Here is a 20,818-nt window from a genome sequence, read left to right as displayed (position 1 = left end):
AGAGCAAGCCTTACTGTTGCTTTATGCTAACAGGAGCCTGACTCAAGACTCCAGACAGGATGCAATGCACCCTGCACGCTCCAGAACTCCTAAACAAGGTCCAGGATGCACAGCAAGGGCACTCCAGGAATAACAAGATCCCCAAATGAGCATCTGAGCAAAATGATGGGAGACTCCTACATAATGAGATGTCAGATGGAGCCCTGGGTTCCCAACTCTTCGTGTTTTACAGGAACCATGGGGTGAGGCCCAGGATGCCAAGCCTGAGATGTTACAAGATCCATGCGTGAGACCTCAAATACAGCTCAGGAGTCTCCTCATGCATCTACCTCGTTGCTGATCTCCATGGAAACCTGGCTTCTTGGTTCTGACATTTTACAGTACACTGGAAGCCAGCTAGAAGCCTCGAGGTGGGGGGAACTGGAGGTTGTTCACTAGCATCACTGGGCAGAGATGATCAGACAGTATGTCAGGAGAACTGTAGAGATCCCACCTTTATAAGGTCCTCCTTGCTCTGGATGTTCCTGGTCAGGGACTCAATATCTGAGGCCTGCACCTGCAGCTCCTCCTCCTGTGCCGTCACCACAGACTGAAGAGAAGAGAGCTCCAACTACAGAGCAGAGACCACGGGGTCAGTGAAAGCTCTGCAACCCAGACACATGCCGTGAAAGCTCCGCAACCCAGACACATGCCATAAACCCTCCATGCCACTGCCTCAATCATTCCACCCTCATGCCCCTAATCTGCGGTGCTGGCCAGAGTCGTGAGTGGCCTCCTTCACTCAGTGCAACACTACTACACGCTGTACGATGCCTCTATCTGAGGCTAAAAGACAACATTTCTGAGAAAGGGGGAGGAGGGCCAAACTGGGCCCAGGAAGGAAACTTTCCTTCAGTCTCATCAAGTCAGCACTGCAATCCCATAACCAGACCCTTTGATCACCCCTCCATCAAGAGAGGTGCCTGTGGAGTTGATGGAGGGGAAATGGAAATGAAGGATCCACATCAATCTGTCAGCTTCATGACTTTGACACCACATGGGGACAATCCCTAGTCCAGTGGTTCTCAACCTATTTATCATTGTGGGCTGTGTTGGGCTGCAGGTTGAGATCCATAGCGTGCCTCCCCCCCAAACCTCCCATGTCCAGCGCCTCCTGCCCAGAGACCCCTCCACAGAGTGGGGCCAGGAGTGGAGCCCTGGGCAGGATGGCAGTGACCCCGGACCCCGCTGTGCAGGATCAGGTTGCAGGGCAGCCGGGTGGCAGCCTGGACCCCAACCCTGTGGGGCTGGCTGGCAGCTCCGACACCAACCACAGCCCTCCCCGGGCCGGCTGGACCACCCGGACCCCATCGCGCTGGGTGGCCAAGCAGCCAGGAACCTGGACCCCATGTGGCCCAGCAGCCCACAGGTTGAGAATCGCTGCCCTAGTCAGTAGTGAGCATAAAGGTCGCTACACCGGAAACCAGAGCATCTCCGGGATAAAGCATAGGCCAGCTACTCACAAATGTAATGATCTAGATGGTTTCCATTTAGGAAATAAGCTACCTCTGGGGTGGAACAAAGCAGTAATTTAACAGTGCACTGCTCGTGACAGGACGTGAAAAAGAAACTATATCCAACAAAAAATGCAAGAGGAATAGGGAGGCTGAATGTAATCGCCAGAGCTGAAAATCTGACCAGGACACCAGGGCTAGCACCTTCCATTCCCATGGAGGGTCCTTACCAGAAACCAAATAATAATTAATACTCAGTGCTTCCAAGCTCCATTGTGCTGGGCACTATACAAACACTGAGCAAGAGACAGCCCGTTCCCCACAGGGTAGGAGTATGAACATAGCATGGCTGTTTGAAGGCAGGCCAGGCTGGATTTGGTCTAGAGTGAAACAAGTCTCAGACTGCAGACGCTCAGGGTCTCGCCACAAACTCACCCTGCTTTCTCTTTCCTTTCTTGACATTAGCTCCAGTTCCTCTCTGGCATTAACAAGCTCCTTCTCCAGCTCGGCAGCCATCTCCAACGGGCCTGGAGAGGAAACCACAGCCCAAAAAGTTACACTAACGCAGGGCTTGAATTATCTACCAAAACACACCCTGGTTTTCTGACTGCAAGCATTAGAAACAGAATCTTTTCCAAATTAGAGCTCAAATCCTGAACAAGTTGATGGCATTTGCACCCCTACCACCGAGATGGATTTTTTCAAGGCCTTTTTTAATGCTGCTGCTCCCATAGTGATCCTCAACTACCAGCCGCCCCAGCTAGAGTCCATTCCCATTCCCGATGCCCTCCCCTCCAGAGTCCAGAATCCAGTGGCCTCAGCCCTGGGAAGAGTTCCAAGTATCCCCACCTGCCCTCCCAGATTAACCGCACTCCTCCCAGTCAAGGAGGGCAAAACATTCTGATTAGCCCAGTGATCAGCAAACACCAGCTCCCCCTCCCACACCAACTTCCTCCACTCAGCACTGGAGTCCAGAACCTGTCAGTGATTCCCAAGCACCAGTCTCCCATCCCAAACCCAAGCCACAGTCATTGAGTGCCCCAAGTTTTATCCCCAGCCTCACAACCCTGGGGAAGGATGACTCCAGTCAATACTCCTGGTTAAAGTTCTTTGGTGTCTTTGCAGGCTGTTTGTCACGAGACAGTTCTCCCCATGGCAAAAGCCTTGGGTCACCTTCGTAATGACTGGAAAGAAGCTGCCGCTGTACTGACCTTTCTCCATCCTGTATTTGCTGTCTTCTCCCTTGGAGATTCCGGTAGCAGTAGCATTCCTGCAACCTCCTGGCAGTAACTCCTGAAAACACAAAGTGATTCAGGGTTTTCCCCCCTTAGAGATCACCCTGTGTACCCTGCACAGTTTAGACCCTTCCGCCCACCGCCCAGCGCTGAGACCAAACACGCCACATGCTCCTGTACTGGTATCACACAGACCATTGGCCAAATGGGGTTTTCAATTATGGGGAAGCTGACCAGAGGCCTGCAAGATTTTGGGAATCTCAGAACCCAGAGGAATGGAGGGAGACAAGCACAAATGGGCTGAGAGCTTAAATCTGGTGTGAGAAACAAGCTTGGAAAGTCAGGAAAGGGACTCCAAAGAGAGACATCCAGAGTAGGAAAAGGAAAAGAGGTTCTTGGCCACTATCTTTGGGTTGCACCAAGGGGGACTAAGTAGCAGGGATACCAGAGAAGAGACTGCAGCAACAGTGCAAGAGATAAGAGAATGGTCTAGGGCAGTGGTCCCCAACCTTTTTCGTCTGGTGGGTGCCGAGAAGCAAAAACTTTTTTATGCAAAAAGTTTCTTGTAAGGTATCATTTTGGCAGCGATGCCTCTTGATGACGCTGCTTCTCGGCGGATGCTTGTCTGCCAGCCAGTACGCTGGCGCACATAGATGCATTGGCGCCTGCGGGCACCGCGTTGGGGACCACTGGTCTAGGGCTTTAATAGCTAGAATGAAGAGGAAAGGATGAACCGAAGCTGCTGTCATGAAAAAGTGGCAGGATTTAGCAATGGTCTGGATGCAGAAGGCACACAGAGGAATCAAATATGCCCACAGGCTGTACGCATGGGCGACACTGCCAGGCCGGGGGATTTTCCATGATGGGTACCAATCTTCCATCAGAGCCTTGCCTTCTTCCAGACACCTGCTAAATCGGACACCCTGGGGGTGCTGGCAGTGAGCACGACAGTAAAGGTTACAAAGCCACTCCCAAGTCAGCCCTGTTTACACTCCCCCAGAGCCCTCTGAAGAACTTTTCTAGGCTGAGCCACACTAGCTAGCTACGTAGCAGAGATATTTCTCTGTGCAACTCAGCATTGAGAATTCAGAGGTTAACAGTGGAGCTCAGCCCAAATGCACGATTTTGGAAAGGTTAAGGAAAGTCTCTTCAGCTCATTGTGAGATATTGGGGAGTGGAGACAAACCACCGATGTGGCCTATTAGCTCCTTCCAGCCTAAACTCCATGATTCTAAACCCTATGACATGTTTTACAACTTTAAATAAAAAATTAGACATATGTTCACCAAGAAACCATTGAAATGGTTCCAACAAAAGCAGCCTGGCTTATGCTCAGTGACAAAGGGTGTGAGATTGCACTCCATAATGTTTTATGGAAATATGCTTACAAGTGTAAATATGATGTAACTGGAATATGCTTTATCTAAAAAGTTTCTTGTAAGGTATCATTACAAAAGGTTATAATCTACTGAGTGTGTTCATCCTATTTGTTTGCATGTATTATTTCTATGTCTGGAGTTAGGAGAATAAGATAAAACACATTAAGTGGAAGCCTTTAAGGGTGCTTCAGAATCAATGAACTGTGAATGGGTTTGTTTACTTGCAAGCAAGTTCAAACCAACCCAGGAAGAATGGTAGAATCCATCTTAAACCTGGTGCTTTTCCATTTAGAAGGAGGGGTGGGGATCCAGAGAGACAAAAGATTCCCACCCTGTGCCAAACCTATAAAAGGGGGTGGAAGAGAACAAAGGAGGCGGCCAGTCATGAAAACCCCCTAGTTACCACCTGGGCTGGAACTAACAAGGACTATACCAGGGGAAAGGATTGGGCCCAGACTAGGAAGGCGTCTAGTCTGTGAAAGAATTTTATTGGAACATCTCTGAGGGCGAGATTTTACCTGTAAACAGTTTCTTAATGTATTAGTCTTAGACTTGCATGTTTTTGCTTTATTTTGTTTGATGACTTACTTTGTTCTGTCTATTACTTGAACCCACTTTAATCCTACTTTTAATACTTAATAAAATCACTTTTGTTTTATTAATTAACCGAGAGCAAGTGATTAATATCTGGGGGAGCAAACAGCCGTGCATCTCTCTCTATCAGGGTCCAGATCTACAAGTGGGCTCCTAAGCACTATAGCAATACAAATAGTAAATATTAACAGCTGCCAAGGGCTTCCATGTGACACACTCAGTGCTTGATCACTCCTCCCCCCGAGTACGTCTCCTCACCCCCCTTCTGGTATCTCTCTGCATTTGCTTTCTTCCCACAGGCCTCTCTCTCTCCTCTGCTGCTACAGCAATCACTTCTCTCCCCCATCCTGAGGCAGCATGCAAAGGACAGAACAATCCAGTGCACAATTCCTACTTGAAAGGGCTGCTTGTCTTTCTGGAGGAGAGGCCTGCCATCAGCCGCTGGGTTCTTCCCCGGCTCCTTCCCCACCAGCTGCTGGCGCAGGAATTGTACTTCGCCACTCTTTTCTGCCAGAGCCTGCACCATCTTCTCGGCTGCTACCTGACGCAGCGGGAAAGCAAGGTGAGAGGAGAGAAGCAGAGGTGACAAAGAGTTGGATCTCAGTTGGCTACTGGCCCAAACCCTGGCCCGGACTCCTTGCTCTGGCAACATAAGGACAGATTTACCGATCACTTGCTGCTGGAGTGGAGATCAGGAGCTTTCCTTTCCAACTCTAACCAGGGACTTTACTATGGGCTTTGTGGCAGCACACACAACAGTCAATGCTACAGCACTGCCATCACAGCCCCCTGCTTTCACTTACCCGGCCTTTGCTGAGTAACTCTTCAGCAGTGCTACCAAATCTTTGACTGGGATGGTGAAAACTCGCCCATGGCATGGGGGCTGCAGAGTGCAGCAATATGGGAGGAGGACTGGAAGGACAGAGGGGATGAGGATAGAGGATGGGAGCTGGAGGAGAGAAGGGAGGCAAATGCTGTGGAGATAGCTGGGAGCTTGGCTTTTTAATCCTGTTAAAAAGGAAAATTCAGTGCAAAACTCCAGTGAAATTTAAAACTGACTGATGTCAATGCACAGAGCACAGGCAATTCTGAGGGTAAGACTCTTGTGGAAACATTAACTCCCTGGTAGTGCACACAATTGTCCTGAGTACTAGTCTGACTGTTAAATACAGCTAACATACAACGGACAGAGCACCCCCCATGCTGTCCCTCCACCCTTCTGATTCTATGCAGGGGAGATGGCTCCACCAGGCTATGGGGCTTCCCTCTGGTTGCCTGATGTCACCGCTGTGGGGAAGAGCTCCAGGGTTCACCTTTCCCACGACTGCTGGCCAGGCAGTGGTGGTATGCGTGCACAGAATGCCCCGTGAATGTGCACAAGCCGACAGCTGCACACCTTCCTCTCCCCAACTTCACAATACGCACATGCAAACCCTGATCTGGGTGCACAAGAAGTGCCCCCAGGTTTCACAACGTAGGCCCGTGGGGCACGTGGACAAGCGAACAGTGCGCTCAGAATTATTACCGTAGAATTCCCACAGACGACGAGTTGATATTTGTAACCTTACTCTGCATTAACATGGGCGAGGGGGGTATTCTCACTGTTATGTGGTTCTGAAACATGAGACACTTCCTGCAGCTCCCCCCATGGCATCAGAGATTAGAGATCAGTTTCCACACAGCAGACCCATCACAGCCACGCTGGTCAGCGGCTGCTCTGAGCACAACTCACTCGGCTTCGCTGCTCCCAGGTGCTCACGGCTTGAAGCAGCTCCCGAAGTTCGGTCTCATGTTCTCCAGCCTGTCTGTTCCTGTCACTCAGGAGATCCTGCAGCATCCTCTCCTTCCGCTGGAGACGCAAGCACAGCTCCTCTGCAATCTCACTCTGCCCTGGGCCCAGCTTGCAGAGCAAGGTTGCTGTGAGCTCCTAGGGGAAAAGGAGGGAGAAAGGGGTTGAGACGTTCCATCTCCATGCTCAGAGAAGCCTGGCACTTTGGGATGAATGGCTATGCAGCCTGGGAGCACCTCTCTGATCACATGCAGTCACTGGCAGAGAATCAACGCACAGCGAGCATTTATGCCAACGCAGCATTCAAGGGCCTGCCATGATTCCAGGGAGCAGCTTTCCTGGTTCGCCCCCCCTCTTCCTGCAGCACATATGGAAGGGGCTGGGCCATGCATGTCACTCAGAGGCTGACGTGCCTCTGTGTTTCCATTCTGTAGGGAGAGCCTTTGCTTCTACAGAGCCGGCAATTGTTGGTGCTCTCAAATTGAGGACTATGAGAGTTTAGATATTTTTACATTGCCTCTGATGTGCTCCCTCCTCTGCACTGCGGCCAAGAGCACAGAGATTTAAAAAGGTGACACACTGGGGGATCACCAAGAGGAGCAGGGCTATGAGTTTGCTCCCCCACCTCCTCCCATACACTCCACCAAATCAAGGTAATGGGTCTGACCCCCCCTCCAAGGGGAGCCGGATGGCACAGTGGCATTGAGTGAGTGGCCCAGAGGCCTGGCAGTAGTGCTCAGGGATCCCATCCAAGAGGGAATGGCTGGAGGCACTGCAGCAGGGAGCATGGGCCTTACTTCCACTTCCTTGTTCCTGTCGTGCAGAGAGGTCTGCAGTTGCTGAATTATCCCCTCCTGCTCCTTCTGCCAACAGCTGGATTTCGCCTCGACTTCCTCTTTTAGCCATTGGAGGTTCTGGCAGGTTGCTGACACCTGCTCTAGTTCCAACGTCTTGGCTTTCAGCAGGCTGTCCATGCTCTAGGGACCACAGAGAAAACCAGGAACACACTGAGGCCCAAGTAGATTCTTGTGCACTTAAGTAAACAGGATTGAAATTATTCTACCCTTTTGTGCAGCCCCAAACAGCCATTACATTCACTCCCTAAGGAAAGCTTCCACCTCAGCATCCAGCTGAGAAATGCCATATGGAACTATTAGTTTAACCCCTTCCTTCCCCCAGGTGCAGGAGGCCATCAGAAAACTGCCTGGTGGGGAGGGATGAGGATGTATGCAGGTAGTATGCTAAGCAAGCACTCACCAGAGAAGAGCCACAAGAATGAATAAAGGATTAGCAAACAAGCCTTATAGTGACAGACCCAGGAGATCTATTTAGTTCAAGAGACGGTTAAGGGGTGACTTGACCACAGTCTATAAGTATCTACATGGGGAACAAATATTTAATAGTGGGCCCTTCAACCTAGCCGAGAAAGGTCTAACACGATCCAATGGCTGGAAACTGAAGCTAAACATATTCAGCCTGCAAATAAGGTGGAAATCTTTAACAGTGAAGCTAATTAACCATTGGAACGATTTCCCAAAGGTCGTGGTAGATTCTCCATCACTGACTATTTTAAATCAAGATCTTTTCTAAAATTATTGTGGGGCAGGTCTTTGGCCTGTTTGATGCAGCTCAGACTAGATGATCACAGTGGTCTCTTCTGGCCACGGAATCGATGAGGCAGCCAAAGCAGCAACGTAAGGGCTGGCCACACCAATGGAATGAATGCTGGGCCAAACTGAGCCGGGAGCTCTGGTGATCACCCTACACATAGGTGCACTACATGGGAGACAATATGCTGGGGAGGGGAATCACACTTACATGAATGGTGGCCTCATTGCTGGACAGGACGCTGCGCAGTCTCTCCAGGTCGCGCTCCCGCTCTCTCACAGAGAGATGGAGCTGTCGCAGCTCTTGCTCCTTCTCTTCCACGGCACAAAATTTCTCATCTATTGCTCGCTACAGGGAGAGAAAAGGTGACAAAGAGATCATAGAGAAAGACTCCCTCGTGCAGAGACAATGAATTCTCTTGCCATGCAGCCTACTTCACACTACGTGGGAGAACTCAGCTCACTCTATGGGGATGGGAAAATGGGGACAGCCCCAGGGAAAGGGAGAGCAGGGGATACCAGACCCGGGCAAGGGAGAGCAAAGCACAAGGGATGCTTTGCCTACTCACCCCCCCAGGAGCCCAGGGAAAGGATGGGGGAGACTGTGCTGGAATGTCCTGTGCTTACCTCCAGAGCAGCATCTCGGTCTTTGATTCGCTGCTGTAACTTCTCCAGCAAAGCATCAGTCACCACAGGGTTCTTCTCCAAGCTCTGCCGACATTGCAGAAGTTCCCGGGATTCCTGAAGGTGCCCCATAAGCACACATCAGCACAGACACCAACGTTACTGAGCCAATGCAGGGAGTTCTGAGGTCAGAGCATCTCTCCCCAAGCTCACTCTCCTCTCCCCACACCCAAAGGATGACAGAGTCCACAGGTCAGGTCAGTGTTAATCTGTCTGATTCCCTCCCCAGTCAGGACTCACCTCGGGCTGAGTCGTACTGGCATCAGCCACAGCTACAGATCCCTCCCTATGGCTGTAGCCAGAGGGTTGCCCTCAGACTCCAATCTCTCTGAGGGCAGGCACTGGAGAGCTGCACATGGTCATGTGGTTGCTGGCACCCAAATACCAAGGTGAGGCTAATCCTTGATTCACATCATTTCACCTCACCTGCAGAAGCTGTTCTTTGTGAGCCAGCCTCTGGCTCAAACGCTGAGCACGCTGCTCCTGGGCCCGGATCTCACAGCATCTCTCCCCCTCCAGGGCCCGCAGCTCCTGAACCTTGCCCTGCAGCTCTGCTTGTACCTGCTGCACAACACTACGCAGCTCCTGAAAGGAAACACACTTCTCACTTCTTTGCCATAAGATGCCCACTTAACAGGAAGCCCTGTCAGTCAGTCACACCAGAGACGGAGACACCCTCAGGAGTCACTGTTATCCTGTTAAAAACAATGAGGAGTCCAGTGGCACCTTAAAGACTAACAGATTTATTTGGGGCAAAAGCTTTCATGGGTAAAAACCCCACTTCTTCAGATGCACGTTATCCTGTTGAATCTCACAAGGTAAAGGGCAGGCTGGGCTGCAGGAGAGGACAACAGGGATTCAGTAGGATTCAGCTGTTATAGGCTGCTGTCATTCAGATCAGAAAACTGAGAGCCTGACCTCCTTCCGCAGGAGAAGGGGATGCTAACCCTTCAGCAAGCATATGGATGGAGCACCGATGAAGAATATCTTCATGTGGTTCAGCTTATGGAAGCTAGGCTCAGTACAAGTGTAGCACACATGTAGATGGAGATAGGGTTTTCACAGCTGCATGGACAGATGTCAGTGTGGACCGTGGCTGAGTATGTTTCAAGTGGGGGGGGTTCCTATTCTCTACCTCCATTGCTAAGAAGTTTAATACATCTCCACATAGACACATCTGATTACTTACCTACATGCTGAGTAGGAGTTTTGTACAGCACAGCCACCAAAGCATTCTTCTTTGAAATTACAGAGACATTTAGTGATTTTTAAACTCTAAATCCATCCATCTCACCAAAGTGTTCACTTGACACGGAATACCAGCCACATGCCTCTTTCTTTAGTTCTATGTATTATTTTGTGCCCAGCGCAAGAACAGAGCACTAACTCTTAACTTCTTCAGAAAGTCACTATCAGAGTGGGTCCAATCACATGAAGTTTGGTAGTGAAACTGACAAGCAACCGGAATTAGGGGTTTGCACTCAATTCCCTAACTGCACTTCCGCAAAGTGAAAATTTATCAGTGATTGTACAACTTTAAAACCGATACACCTGAAAAATTGTATGTAGGAACCTTTTTTTAAATCCCCTCTTCTAGCCAGAGGTGAAGTTTAAAGTTTTCAAGTCCACCCTGGCTAATCCACTGGAGAAATAGGAGTATAGCATCACAAAAAGAAACAGGACATTTGCACCAGTTAAAACATACCAGTAAGTGACACTACTGATCCACTGTATTCAGTCCCTGCACTGATTGTGTACACGTACTGTTGAATGTAAGCTAACAGGAAATAGACCCACTTAAGGCATTCAGCTAATAGAAGCATTATGAAGGCCAGTGGTTTGCTGTCTTCATATGCAAAAACACTTTACTGTCATTTGCTGAAGCATGCCGTACCTGATTGTGTTTCCATGACACCTCTTTCAGCTGCTGTTCCTCCTGCACAGCAGCCTCTAGAAGCAGGGTAGCTCTCCTGGCTTCAGCCAGTTGGTGTTCTTTCTGCCGCTGAGCCCTCTTCAGCTTCTGCATCTCCAGCTGGGTGCAGAAGAGCGTGTTCTGCAGATCTAGCAGTGCCATGTGCTGCTGCTGCTGGGAAGGGGATGGACCCTCCGAGGTCTGACAAGAGAGAAGAACAGAAATGTGAGTGTGTTTAAGTGTGAGCTCACAAGAGCTGTTCAGAACAATGAAGGAGCCCGTGACAGTGAAAGACCCAAGGCCTTTCAATTTTCTTTAAAGGCAAAGGCCCCTCATTTCTGGGGGATGGAGGGGCCCACAGGGACGTACCTGCAAGTGTCCAAGCTGGCTTCTATGTAACATGTCTCGTAGTTTGGCCATGGTCTCATTCTGCCCTTCAATCACATGGTACAGCTCCTCTGTCTGCAAGATAGGGGATAGGACACCCAATCGTTAGCAAGCCCCACACACCCAGGAGTCTTGGACACAGATTGCCTCTTCCTGTTGTAAGTGCTTTGACAGAAACAAGTCACAGGAGAAATGAGCAAGGTCCAAGGATGGCTGAAGGGTTCCCTCCGAATTGCTGCTAGAATAGCATGCTTCCCTGCATCCACATTTCCTATACAAGGGCACAGCACTGGCCCTCCTCAACAGTGCTAGTTACCTCACTTTCTTTGCTCTTCAGGGCCTCGTTCAGACTCTGGATTGTACGCTCTTGTCTCTGGGATGCTTCCTGGACAGATTTTAATTCAAAATTCATCTCATTTAGCTTTTCCTGCAGCAACTGAACACAGAGAACACAACGGTTTAGTTACCAAGCCCCAAACTTCATGGAATTGCCCCTAAGAATCCCTCCACACCATACTGGGTCCACAGAGCCCAGAGGTTCCTCTTTATTTCCCCAGATCAAGACCAACGTGGCTCCCTCTGAAGTCTGGCTCTGCTGCTCTTAAGCTGGGTGGAGAGAGTAGCGACAAGGCAATGCAAGGCCTTCCCTTCTTTCACAGGGGCTGAGGCCAACTTCCAGCCATAGGCACCGACTCTGTGGGTGTTCTGGGGCTGGATCACCCATGGGGAAAAAAATGGTGTGTGCTGAGCTCCCACTGGCAGCCCCCCCATCAGCTCCCTCCTACCACCCCAGCGTCTCCTGACTGCTGGCAGGCCCTGTGGATCAGTGTCTCACCCTCTCTCCATGTGCCTCCCGCCCGCTGCAATCAGCTGTTTCGCAGCATGCAGGAGGCTGGGAGGGAGGGGGAGGAGATGGAACTGGGCAGGAAGAGGCGGGGCAGGGTGGAGCAGGGGTTGGAAAAGGCAGGGTGGGGGTAGAGCCTTGGAGGAAGGGTGGAGTGGGGGTGGGGCCTGGGGCAGAGCTGGGGGTTGAGCACCCCCCGGCACTTTGGAAAGTCAGCACCTGTGCTTCCAGCCCCCAGTGATCCAGTCTGAAGGAGGGGTTGAAATCCTGGCCTTCGACCCTATGCATCCCTTCACCTTGCGCATCCACCAGGAGAACCCTGCTTACTCTGTCTTATACTGTCTCCGACACTCAGCTGCCTAATGCCAATCCCAGTTTCAATTACTCATTTCTCCAACCCCTTCAAAAGAGAGGCTCCAGCCCATGGCACTCCTGGATATCTGGAACCTCCAAAATGGAACCCACATATCCCAGAAACCACTTCCTTTCCCTCCAACTCACCCACTACAGCTAGAGCATTACAGTTACATATTTACACTCTTCCTGCCTTTCTCCATGTAGCACTATCCAGCCAGCCACTCACTCTTGCAGCAACTGCCTGGATTTAGGTAACACCATACTCGAGCAAATACATGGTCCATCCAGCCCAGTGTCCTGGCTTCAACACAGTGAAATCCACATAACGGAATGTAACGGGGTGTTCACTGCAACCCGCTGCGTTTAGCCTCCTGGGCCCGCTCCCCAGTGTGTCAGGACCACTTCAAGCTGGTGCAACAACCATGCTTTTTATTCCTGTACCCAGTCCCCACCACCAAACTCCAACTATTTACAGAGTATTTACAGGTTTGGCCTAGCACAGGCCTCAGTAGCAACAGGGTAGCAGGCTCCTGGCTCCTTCTGAGCCTACTCTCTCCTCCTGGTCTCTGCCCCACCCTCCGGATTCACTGCCTCCCAAGCATTTAGCCCCTTTTAACAAGGCTGGCAGGTGGGGCCAGTCCATGCTAGTTGCCCAGCCCCAACCCACTTCCCTGAGTGGGGCTGGAGTGGCAGGTGCTGATTAGGGCTTCCCCTGCCACACAGAAGTTTTGCAACATCATGGCTGGAGGGGAAGGCTGGTTTATGGCCTGAAACATGAGTGCCAAAGCACCTCCTATGTTTTCATCCTCACTAGTGTAATAGAAGATAAATCTTTTCTCAATCCCGCTGAGCAATTGCTTCCATAATGGCATGTGGAAGTGACTTCCACAGATTAAGTTGCTTTAAAAAAGTGTTTATTTTAATCAGTTTTAAATGTTGCCTTTTAAACATCATCTTTTATTATGAGAAGGTAAATATCTATAATGACCTTGATACCACAATGGTCCTCAAATACTCCCAAATGACCTTCTCTACTGCTCATTAATTTATATATCTGGCACGTTACCTCTTATTTGGCTTCTTTTGAAACTAAATTGCCCTTGTCTTTTTAATTCCACACCCCTAATCATTTTCATTGCTGCTCTCTGGACCTTTTCTATTTCAGAGTTATCCTTCCGGAGCGTGGCTGGCCAAACTGAACTCAAGTGTTTCAGCTATGGACAACAACTGATTTATACAAGGGCACTGTAACAGACAAGGTTTTACCATCCCTTTCTTAACACTGCTAAACTCTCTTTGCAATTTTGCCTGCTGCTGCATGCTGAGCAGAAGTTTGCATGGAGCTGTTCACAAAGACCTCTGTGGTGTTTTCCTGATTGGTTACAGTTAATTTACAGCACTACAATGGGCATATATAAAACCAGCTATGCCTTCCCATGTGTATTCATTTAACCTGCCACTAGGCTGGCCATCATCTTGTTCAGCTAATTTTTACTTCATGCCCTTTAAAAGCATGCCAGGGTGGGCCCCTCTGCAGGCTGACCTCCTTCATCCCACACCTAAAGGAGGCCAGCTGCCCTCTCTGCCTGCAGAAGGCTCACCATAGAGCAGGGGTGGCCAACCTGTGGCTCTGGAGCGGCTCTTCAGAGGTTAATATGCGGCTCCTTGCATAGGCGTCAACTCCGGTGCTGGAGCTGCAGGTGCCAACTTTCCAGTGTGCTACAAGGTGCTCACTGCTCAACCCCTGGCTCTGTCCCAGTCCCCACTCCACTCCTTCCCCCAAGGCCCTTCCACTCCTTCCCCCAAGGTCCCCACCCCTTCCCCTGAGTCTGCCATGCTCTTGCTCCCCCACCCCCACCCCCGAGCCTCCTGCACACTACAAAACAGCTGATCACGGCAGGCAGGAGGCACAGGGATGGAGGGTTAGGTGCTGATCAGCGGTGCTGCTGGCAGATGGGAGACACTGGGGGCGGGGGAAACTGATGGGGGCTGCTGACATGTTACTGTGGCTCTTTGGCAATGCACATTGGTAAATTCTGGCTCCTTCTCAGGCTCAGGTTGGCCACCCCTGCCATAGAGAAGCAGCAGCCAAGAAGCCAGAGTGGGAGAGGCAGGCAGTGGGTGGAGCTAGGGGATGTAGGCATCTTTCCTCCAATGGCTCTATGGAGGCCCCCTTGCATAGGGGAAGGTCTTTCAAACACTGCTTTAGAACTGGCATAAAGAAGGAAGTTGCATAGCGTAGCTATAGGAAAGGAAGCACTTCCTAGCCTGGCTGAAGGCCAATAGCACCACCTCAGTTTGCGCAACTTCCAGTGCCTTCAATGATACTTCATAGCTATTGCTAATTAAGGTGGGTGAGAATCCTCAAGGAGCTGAATGTGCAGCCCGTGAACAAATACCTTGTTGGTGGCATCGTACTGCTGGATTTTGTCCTGCAGCTCAGCAGCATGCGATTCAGACACACGCCCACTCGCCACAGGGTCACACTGAGTCAGCTGCTGATGGTCCTCAGGCAGATTCTGGAGAGACAGAAGAGAAGTGGGTGGCCTGAGTCCTTGCCTTGTTTCTACTCAGAGTGATGGTAGCCCTCCTAACGTGGATTATAGCCACCTTCTCAACATCCTGCCACGTGCACCTCCACCCTCTCTTGCTACATGTCTGGCTGATCCTTCAGGGACCTTCTGGCAGTTCCTCCTCCCCTCCCAAGGGTCTGTTCTTGGCCTACTGTTCTCCCTTTACACCCTCTCACTGGGTGACCTCATCTGTTCATACAGCTTCAACTACCATCTCCAGCCAGCGACTCACCAATCTACTTCCCCCACTCCAATCCTGTCCCTCCCGCGTGCTTTGCGGTCAGCTTAACATGGCCAGAGCTGAACTTAGCTTCCTTCTGAAACTCCATTCACTTTAGATCACCACCAGTTCCTCAGCCCATAATGCAGGATAATCGCTGCCTCCTCCCTTGCCGTCACACCCAGCCAGTCCTGACACTTCATCATCAGGATCTGACCTTTTCTGTCCAACCTGACAGCAAACACTCTTGTTCAGGTCCTTACCTCCTGTCCCTATTATTGTAACCTCCTTCTCAGAGGCCTCCCTGGCACCCTTCAGTCCATCCAAAATGCTGCTGCAAAGATCACCTTCCTCACCACAGGACTGGAACCTATTTCCCACCCTCTTTGAATCACTCAACTGGCTCCTATCTATACAATGTCCAGCCCAAGATTCTTGTAATCACCCTTCACAGTTCTCCATAACTTAGCTGATGACCTTCTGCGCTGCCCCTTCCACTCCCAGTGATGTCAACCTCAATGTTCTACTTTATCCACAAATATCGTTGCCTGCTCCCGCAACATGCATGGAATGCCCTTTCTCAGATGATTCATGAGGCCAACACTTCTCATTCAGGTCCCCCCACTCGCTCCTGCCACTAGGCCTGAAAAAGTTACCCAAGACAGACATCAATTTACTTGGAAAGCAAAGAGAAAGAATCACACCTTCCTTAGTGCAGCATGCTGTGGCCAGCAATCACTGGGTAATCATATAATAATGTGATTGACTCTTCTGTCATCAGCCCTCCTTACTGTCTCGCTCCTTCACATCTAATTAGGCCTGTAAGCTCTTTGGGGCTGAGTTCAGACCCACTGTCTAGAAGGTGAGAAGCACTCTTTCAGGTATCAGCAGATAATTTTGGCTGAGCTTTGAAATTTTGTCTAGATCTAGTTCTCAGCAGGGACAAGAGCCTTTGCTTGCTTGACAGCATATTTAGTGCTGTAAGTGACGGGGCGAGCAATCACTTCTGAACAAGTGCCATGGACAGCGGGTAAGGTTTTAATAAAGCTCTGCACTCTGACATCCCTGCACATTGTTCAACCTGGCCTGACAAGGGGCCCTTGAGCATAGATGGGGCTGCTGCTAGCACATCTTACAGGAGGCAGACTGTAACTCTTTAGTTGTGCCTTTTCAGCAGCCTAAGGAAAAGCATAAATTCTCCCTCCTCCCCAATTACATTCTTTGAATAAATTGACACACTAGAAAATTAAAAAAAAAAAAAAAAAAAGAGAGCCATGACCAACTTAGAAGAGCCAAGTCCTGGCACTTAGGATCTACCATCCTTAATTCTTCATTACTGGGACACTACTGTACCAAAAATAGAATCTTTGCACCCCAGAATTTTTTCTACATTGCCATTTTCTAAGTTCTCCCCACCAGTGCACCTGCAGCAGCAATAGGAGCATTAGCATAGACTTCCCACCTGTCTTTCATAACCATCATGTTGTCGAACCCGGCCGAGAGCAGGTTTGCACAGAACACTGATGAAAACCCTGGCAGCCAGTTTACGCTAGCATTCTTGCTACTGCCTCTGGCGCTGCAAGGCTGAAAGCGGTTTTGATGTTTTGCAGAAAATGCCAGTGCCAACCAGGCCTAAGAAGTCATCTGCCTATCAGATCTTAATGCTCTGAGACATTCTAATTGTGATGAATGAACCTAAAATGATTGCTATTCCAGGCAAGGACCAAAGACAAGAAGCTTATCAGCTTCTTAGGGAAACGCAACTCCTATGATTGGCAGATTTTCATGTTAATGGAATGAGCGCAATATTTGGCTCTTGAAGAGTAGTTTTCCTACTGGGGAAAAGAAGGGAAAAAAAACATTTATACAAAAACTATTTACTTTGCTGGCAACTGTCTGACTTTCCATTTCTAGCATTAAAGCCATTCAGAGTGTGAGTAAGAGCTTTCTCCTTCTGCCAGATCCAGCACTGAAATCTGTGGAGTGCTGGTGATAACATTTTGTTGCCATGGTAAGAAATGGGAAGCTGCAAATTCAACATGATGAATCACTGCAGAAACAGACATGTGACAAAGGCTCGCGTTTAGAAAACCCTTTGTAAGTAACTCTGAGATGTAACAAAGATAGTAAGACATGAGAGAAAGCCAAGCCATTTAAATCCATATACAAATTAATATTTGTTCCACTCTTGAAAGATGTGCATTAAGAAAAAAAAAATCTTATTCTTAATACTGTACAAATGTCCCCAGTAATGAAAAATGAGCAGTGAGGGATATAGAGACCGTAGGATAGGGCAGAAGCTGCAGCACTGTCCCTCACTAGGAGGTTTTTCAGGTGGTGTCAGCAGATCTTTAATCATGAGCTACAAGTGGATTAGCAGTGAATTTATTACTTTTGTCAGTTTGTGTTCCTCCATAGCACAATTTCTAGCCTGTCAATAAAGCCACATCATAGCTGATGCGGAAAGAGTACAAGTCTTTGGAAAATGCCAGACTAGGAAAAGAATCAGCCACTGAATAGGAAATGTATCCACTGACTACAGTTGCCATAGTAATAAACAAGCATCTTTCTAGTCCCTAAGGCTAGCAGGCACATTAGACAGCAAGACTGCTAATGTCAATACAATTAGACTGACATGGATATTCCTGAATTGAAGCTGACTGGGGCTTTCTATTCATTAGAAAAGAGGTAAAGTAGTTACAGGTGTAGTTTTCTGGCCACATGCTAATCAGGATTTTAAATCCTGGCAAAACAGAGAAAATCCAGAGCTATAAGTGGACTGGAATGTACACAGTGGGCAAGACACCTAGAACTCCTCTGAAAGCAGAGTCTTCAACTCACAGGCTATTTGGTGGCATCTGCCACTAATCACTTGAACTTTTTAAAGGATCAGGAGACAAACCAAGTATCTAGAATGCTAGCCCTAAAATCATCCACTGAAGCAAATCCATCTCAAAGATGACAGTCTCTGTAGGTAACATACCAGTGTACCCCTGTGTGCATTTGAGGACTGATCCTTAGAAGGAGGATTATAGTTTAGGACTCTGTCTGAGAGGAGGAAGATTCCTGATACATCAGAACAAAGCAGTTATAAAGGCCAATAGAAATCAGCACTTAGAAGAGGTCTCTGACAACTTACAATATTTCCTTTAGTGGAACTTATCAATTTAAACCAAGTTATAGAGAGGAGCAAGGAAAAATAAAGTAGCAGTATTTGCTTGGGAGGAAACTAGAGGCAAACTAAAACTCAGACCCACACTAGTTTACAGTCTTAGGAAGGAGCAGCAGAGAGAGAGAGAGAGATGTGAAGGCACCAAGACCCAGAGGGCTCACTTCTTCAAAACACGGCAGGAAGACAATACCTGGTAATGGAAAAGGAACGGATTGCATAGAGGGGGTACAGTTAAAAGGCAGCTACCTATTCCTAGCCTGAGTTTGGCTACATTTAGCTATCCATATGATCTCAGCACATCTGAATCCACAGTGGTCTCAGGGTCAGTATTTTTTTTTAAACTAATGTTGCACATTGACCTCTACCTGTACCCGAAGTGGCATATAATCTTCACAGAGATCATCCCACAGCTCCTGCAGGTCAGAAAGCTCCAAGGGAAAGGGTTTTGTGGCTGCACTGAGGAAACCAGAACCAGCATTCACTGAGCCAAGAAGAGCACTTCCATCCACCAGGTCATGGCTAGGCTTGGAACATGGCAGGATGGATTTCACTGGAATAGGTAACCTGCTCCCTCTGGGACTCTGAACAGGCTTGTAGTCAAAAGCTTTGATCAGCCTAAGGGCTAGCTCCAACCTATTCCCATACAATGACGAGTTTGGAGTGGTACGGGCATCTGAGCAATCATCACACTTCTCACTCCCTTTTACACCTTTGTCTGCTTCCTCATCCTTCTGTCGTGGAGGGCTGACCTTAACCATTGTGTCCAAGGATTCAACAGAGGACCCAGGAGTCCCTTCCTCCATGCTTTCTTCTTCCACAGGCACCGTGGCACTTGCCAAGTCAGCAGTTATAGGTTCACATACAGAAGATTCCTCATTGCATACACTAGCTGGCCACCTGGTGGAAGGACCACAAGAGATACTCCTGGCCACCTTTCGGGGGACTCTGCAAATTGCTTCATAGTCAGCATCTGCAACACGTAATGCAGCACAGCCACGGCATCGCCTTGGGCGGTTACCCATGCTCTCCGAAGTGTGGCAGCTGTGCAGTTCTGGGATATGTTCCTCATGCTCTGTCCAGCATTCAAATCCAGAATAGGCAAAGTCCTCCTGAAGAAGGGCGGTGTATCTGACATCAGGCAGGCCAGAAATGTCAACAGTCATATCCCCAACAACTTTGTCATCAATACCAGAGTCTTCATTATTCCTCCTATACATGCTGGCAATGCAAAACTTGAGGCGATCCTTCTCCAGCAGCAGCTTCTGCAAACGCTCGATGGAGAGGGCTTCGATGCGAGCGATGACTGTGTCAAACCTGTAGATGCGGTCCAGCATGAACGCACACTTGCTGCAGGCAAATTCAGCTTTGCCATCTCGGCAGAGCTCCTTGCCCAGGACATGGGAGAGAAGCACCTGCAAGTTGAGCTTGGCAGCCGTGTGGAATATCCAGCGTCTCTGGTTGCCACAGAGCTCCCGGGCGCAAATCCTACAGATCTCCCTCATCTTCCTCTCTAGCACCCAGACCCACGCCCAGGCCTGCTGGGGGAGTCCTCTCTGCTCACTCAATATATCTCCTGGGGGCGTTCACTGGGACCTCCTCACCTCACAGGCTCCCCCCACCTTAAGAATCCCCCTTACCCCACAGGCTGCCTCCAGGGATCCCTGACCCCACAGGCTGTCCCCCACCCTGGGGGATCCCCAATCTCACAAACTGCCACCAGAGATCCCTGACCCCACCTTAGGGTCCCCCTGACCGCACAGGCTGACCCCCTTGGGGAACACTCCCGATCCCTCAGTCTGTCCCAGTGACCCCTCAAGCTTACCCCAGAGTCCCCCTGACCCCACAGCCCCTCCCTTGGTGACCCCTGACCCACCCCACCGGCTCCCCGCTTGGGCTCGGGGCCCCGCCCGGGCTGCGCGCGGCCCGAGGCCAGGGAAGGGCAGGGCGCGACCGGCCGTGAGGCGGCAGCAACCCGCCACGACACGTCCCGCCGCCCGCGAGGCGCCTGCTGCCACTGGGGCTCTTTGATTACGGCTCAGATTGCAAGATGGCTCCGCCGCGCATGCGCGCCCAGCCGGGATTTCTGGGAGTTGTAGTTTCCATCCTCTGCCCACAGCCTAGTAGCGCGTGCGCAGAGGAAGGCGCGCTGCAAAGCGGGCCAAAGAACGGTACAGTCTCCCGCTCCCCTCCAGTCCCAGTTCTCATGGGAGATTCAGCACAAAACCCAGCAGCCAAACAGGATCCTCAGTGCCACACAGAGCCCACCCCCACCCCAGTGCTCCCCCTGCCAAGGCAATGCGCTCTGAAAACAGTGACCCTACTGCTAGGGCCGGCTTTAGGCCGATTCCCCGGAATCGGGCCCCACGCCTTAGGCACCTTTTTAATTTTTTTTACTCAGCCAGCAGCGGTCCGGGTCTTCGGCAGCAGGGGGTCCTTCAGTGCCGCGGACAACCCGGAGCGAGTGAAGGACCCCCCGCCGCCGAAGTGCCGCCGAAGAACCAGACTGCCGCCGGGTATTCGAATCGGGCCCCGCAGTTCCTAAAGCCGGCCCTGCCTGCTGCACCCCCAGCCA

At 50.1% G+C, this 20,818-nt stretch overlaps 1 protein-coding gene across 4 annotated transcripts in view; it reads right to left on the bottom strand.

Annotated features, from left to right (window-relative positions):
* The window catches only part of LOC128841626 (myomegalin-like), a 74,915-nt gene extending 54,852 nt beyond the window's left edge, over positions 1-20,063 (bottom strand). For 2 of the 4 annotated variants that reach the window (XM_054036854.1, XM_054036855.1), the window contains exons 1-14: positions 18,612-20,063; positions 14,681-14,800; positions 11,397-11,516; positions 11,063-11,155; positions 10,676-10,894; positions 9,208-9,366; positions 8,725-8,838; positions 8,309-8,446; positions 7,288-7,467; positions 6,434-6,628; positions 5,096-5,242; positions 2,705-2,786; positions 1,929-2,020; positions 494-610 (exon numbers count right to left, since the gene is read on the bottom strand). In XM_054036854.1, the coding sequence (XP_053892829.1) occupies positions 494-610; positions 1,929-2,020; positions 2,705-2,786; positions 5,096-5,242; positions 6,434-6,628; positions 7,288-7,467; positions 8,309-8,446; positions 8,725-8,838; positions 9,208-9,366; positions 10,676-10,894; positions 11,063-11,155; positions 11,397-11,516; positions 14,681-14,800; positions 18,612-19,748 (2,913 nt within the window). In that variant the 5' untranslated portion in view covers positions 19,749-20,063. The remainder of the gene's footprint in view (positions 1-493; positions 611-1,928; positions 2,021-2,704; positions 2,787-5,095; positions 5,243-6,433; positions 6,629-7,287; positions 7,468-8,308; positions 8,447-8,724; positions 8,839-9,207; positions 9,367-10,675; positions 10,895-11,062; positions 11,156-11,396; positions 11,517-14,680; positions 14,801-18,611) is intronic. The other 2 variants (XM_054036853.1, XM_054036852.1) reach the window with 1 other exon arrangement.
* Positions 20,064-20,818: the final 755 nt, after the last annotated feature.

Source organism: Malaclemys terrapin, chromosome 8, assembly GCF_027887155.1.
Source record: "Malaclemys terrapin pileata isolate rMalTer1 chromosome 8, rMalTer1.hap1, whole genome shotgun sequence".
Classification (NCBI taxonomy): domain Eukaryota; kingdom Metazoa; phylum Chordata; order Testudines; family Emydidae; genus Malaclemys; species Malaclemys terrapin.
The sequence above is the reverse complement of the archived record's forward strand: the minus strand, read 5'-3'. Positions and strand labels throughout refer to the sequence as shown.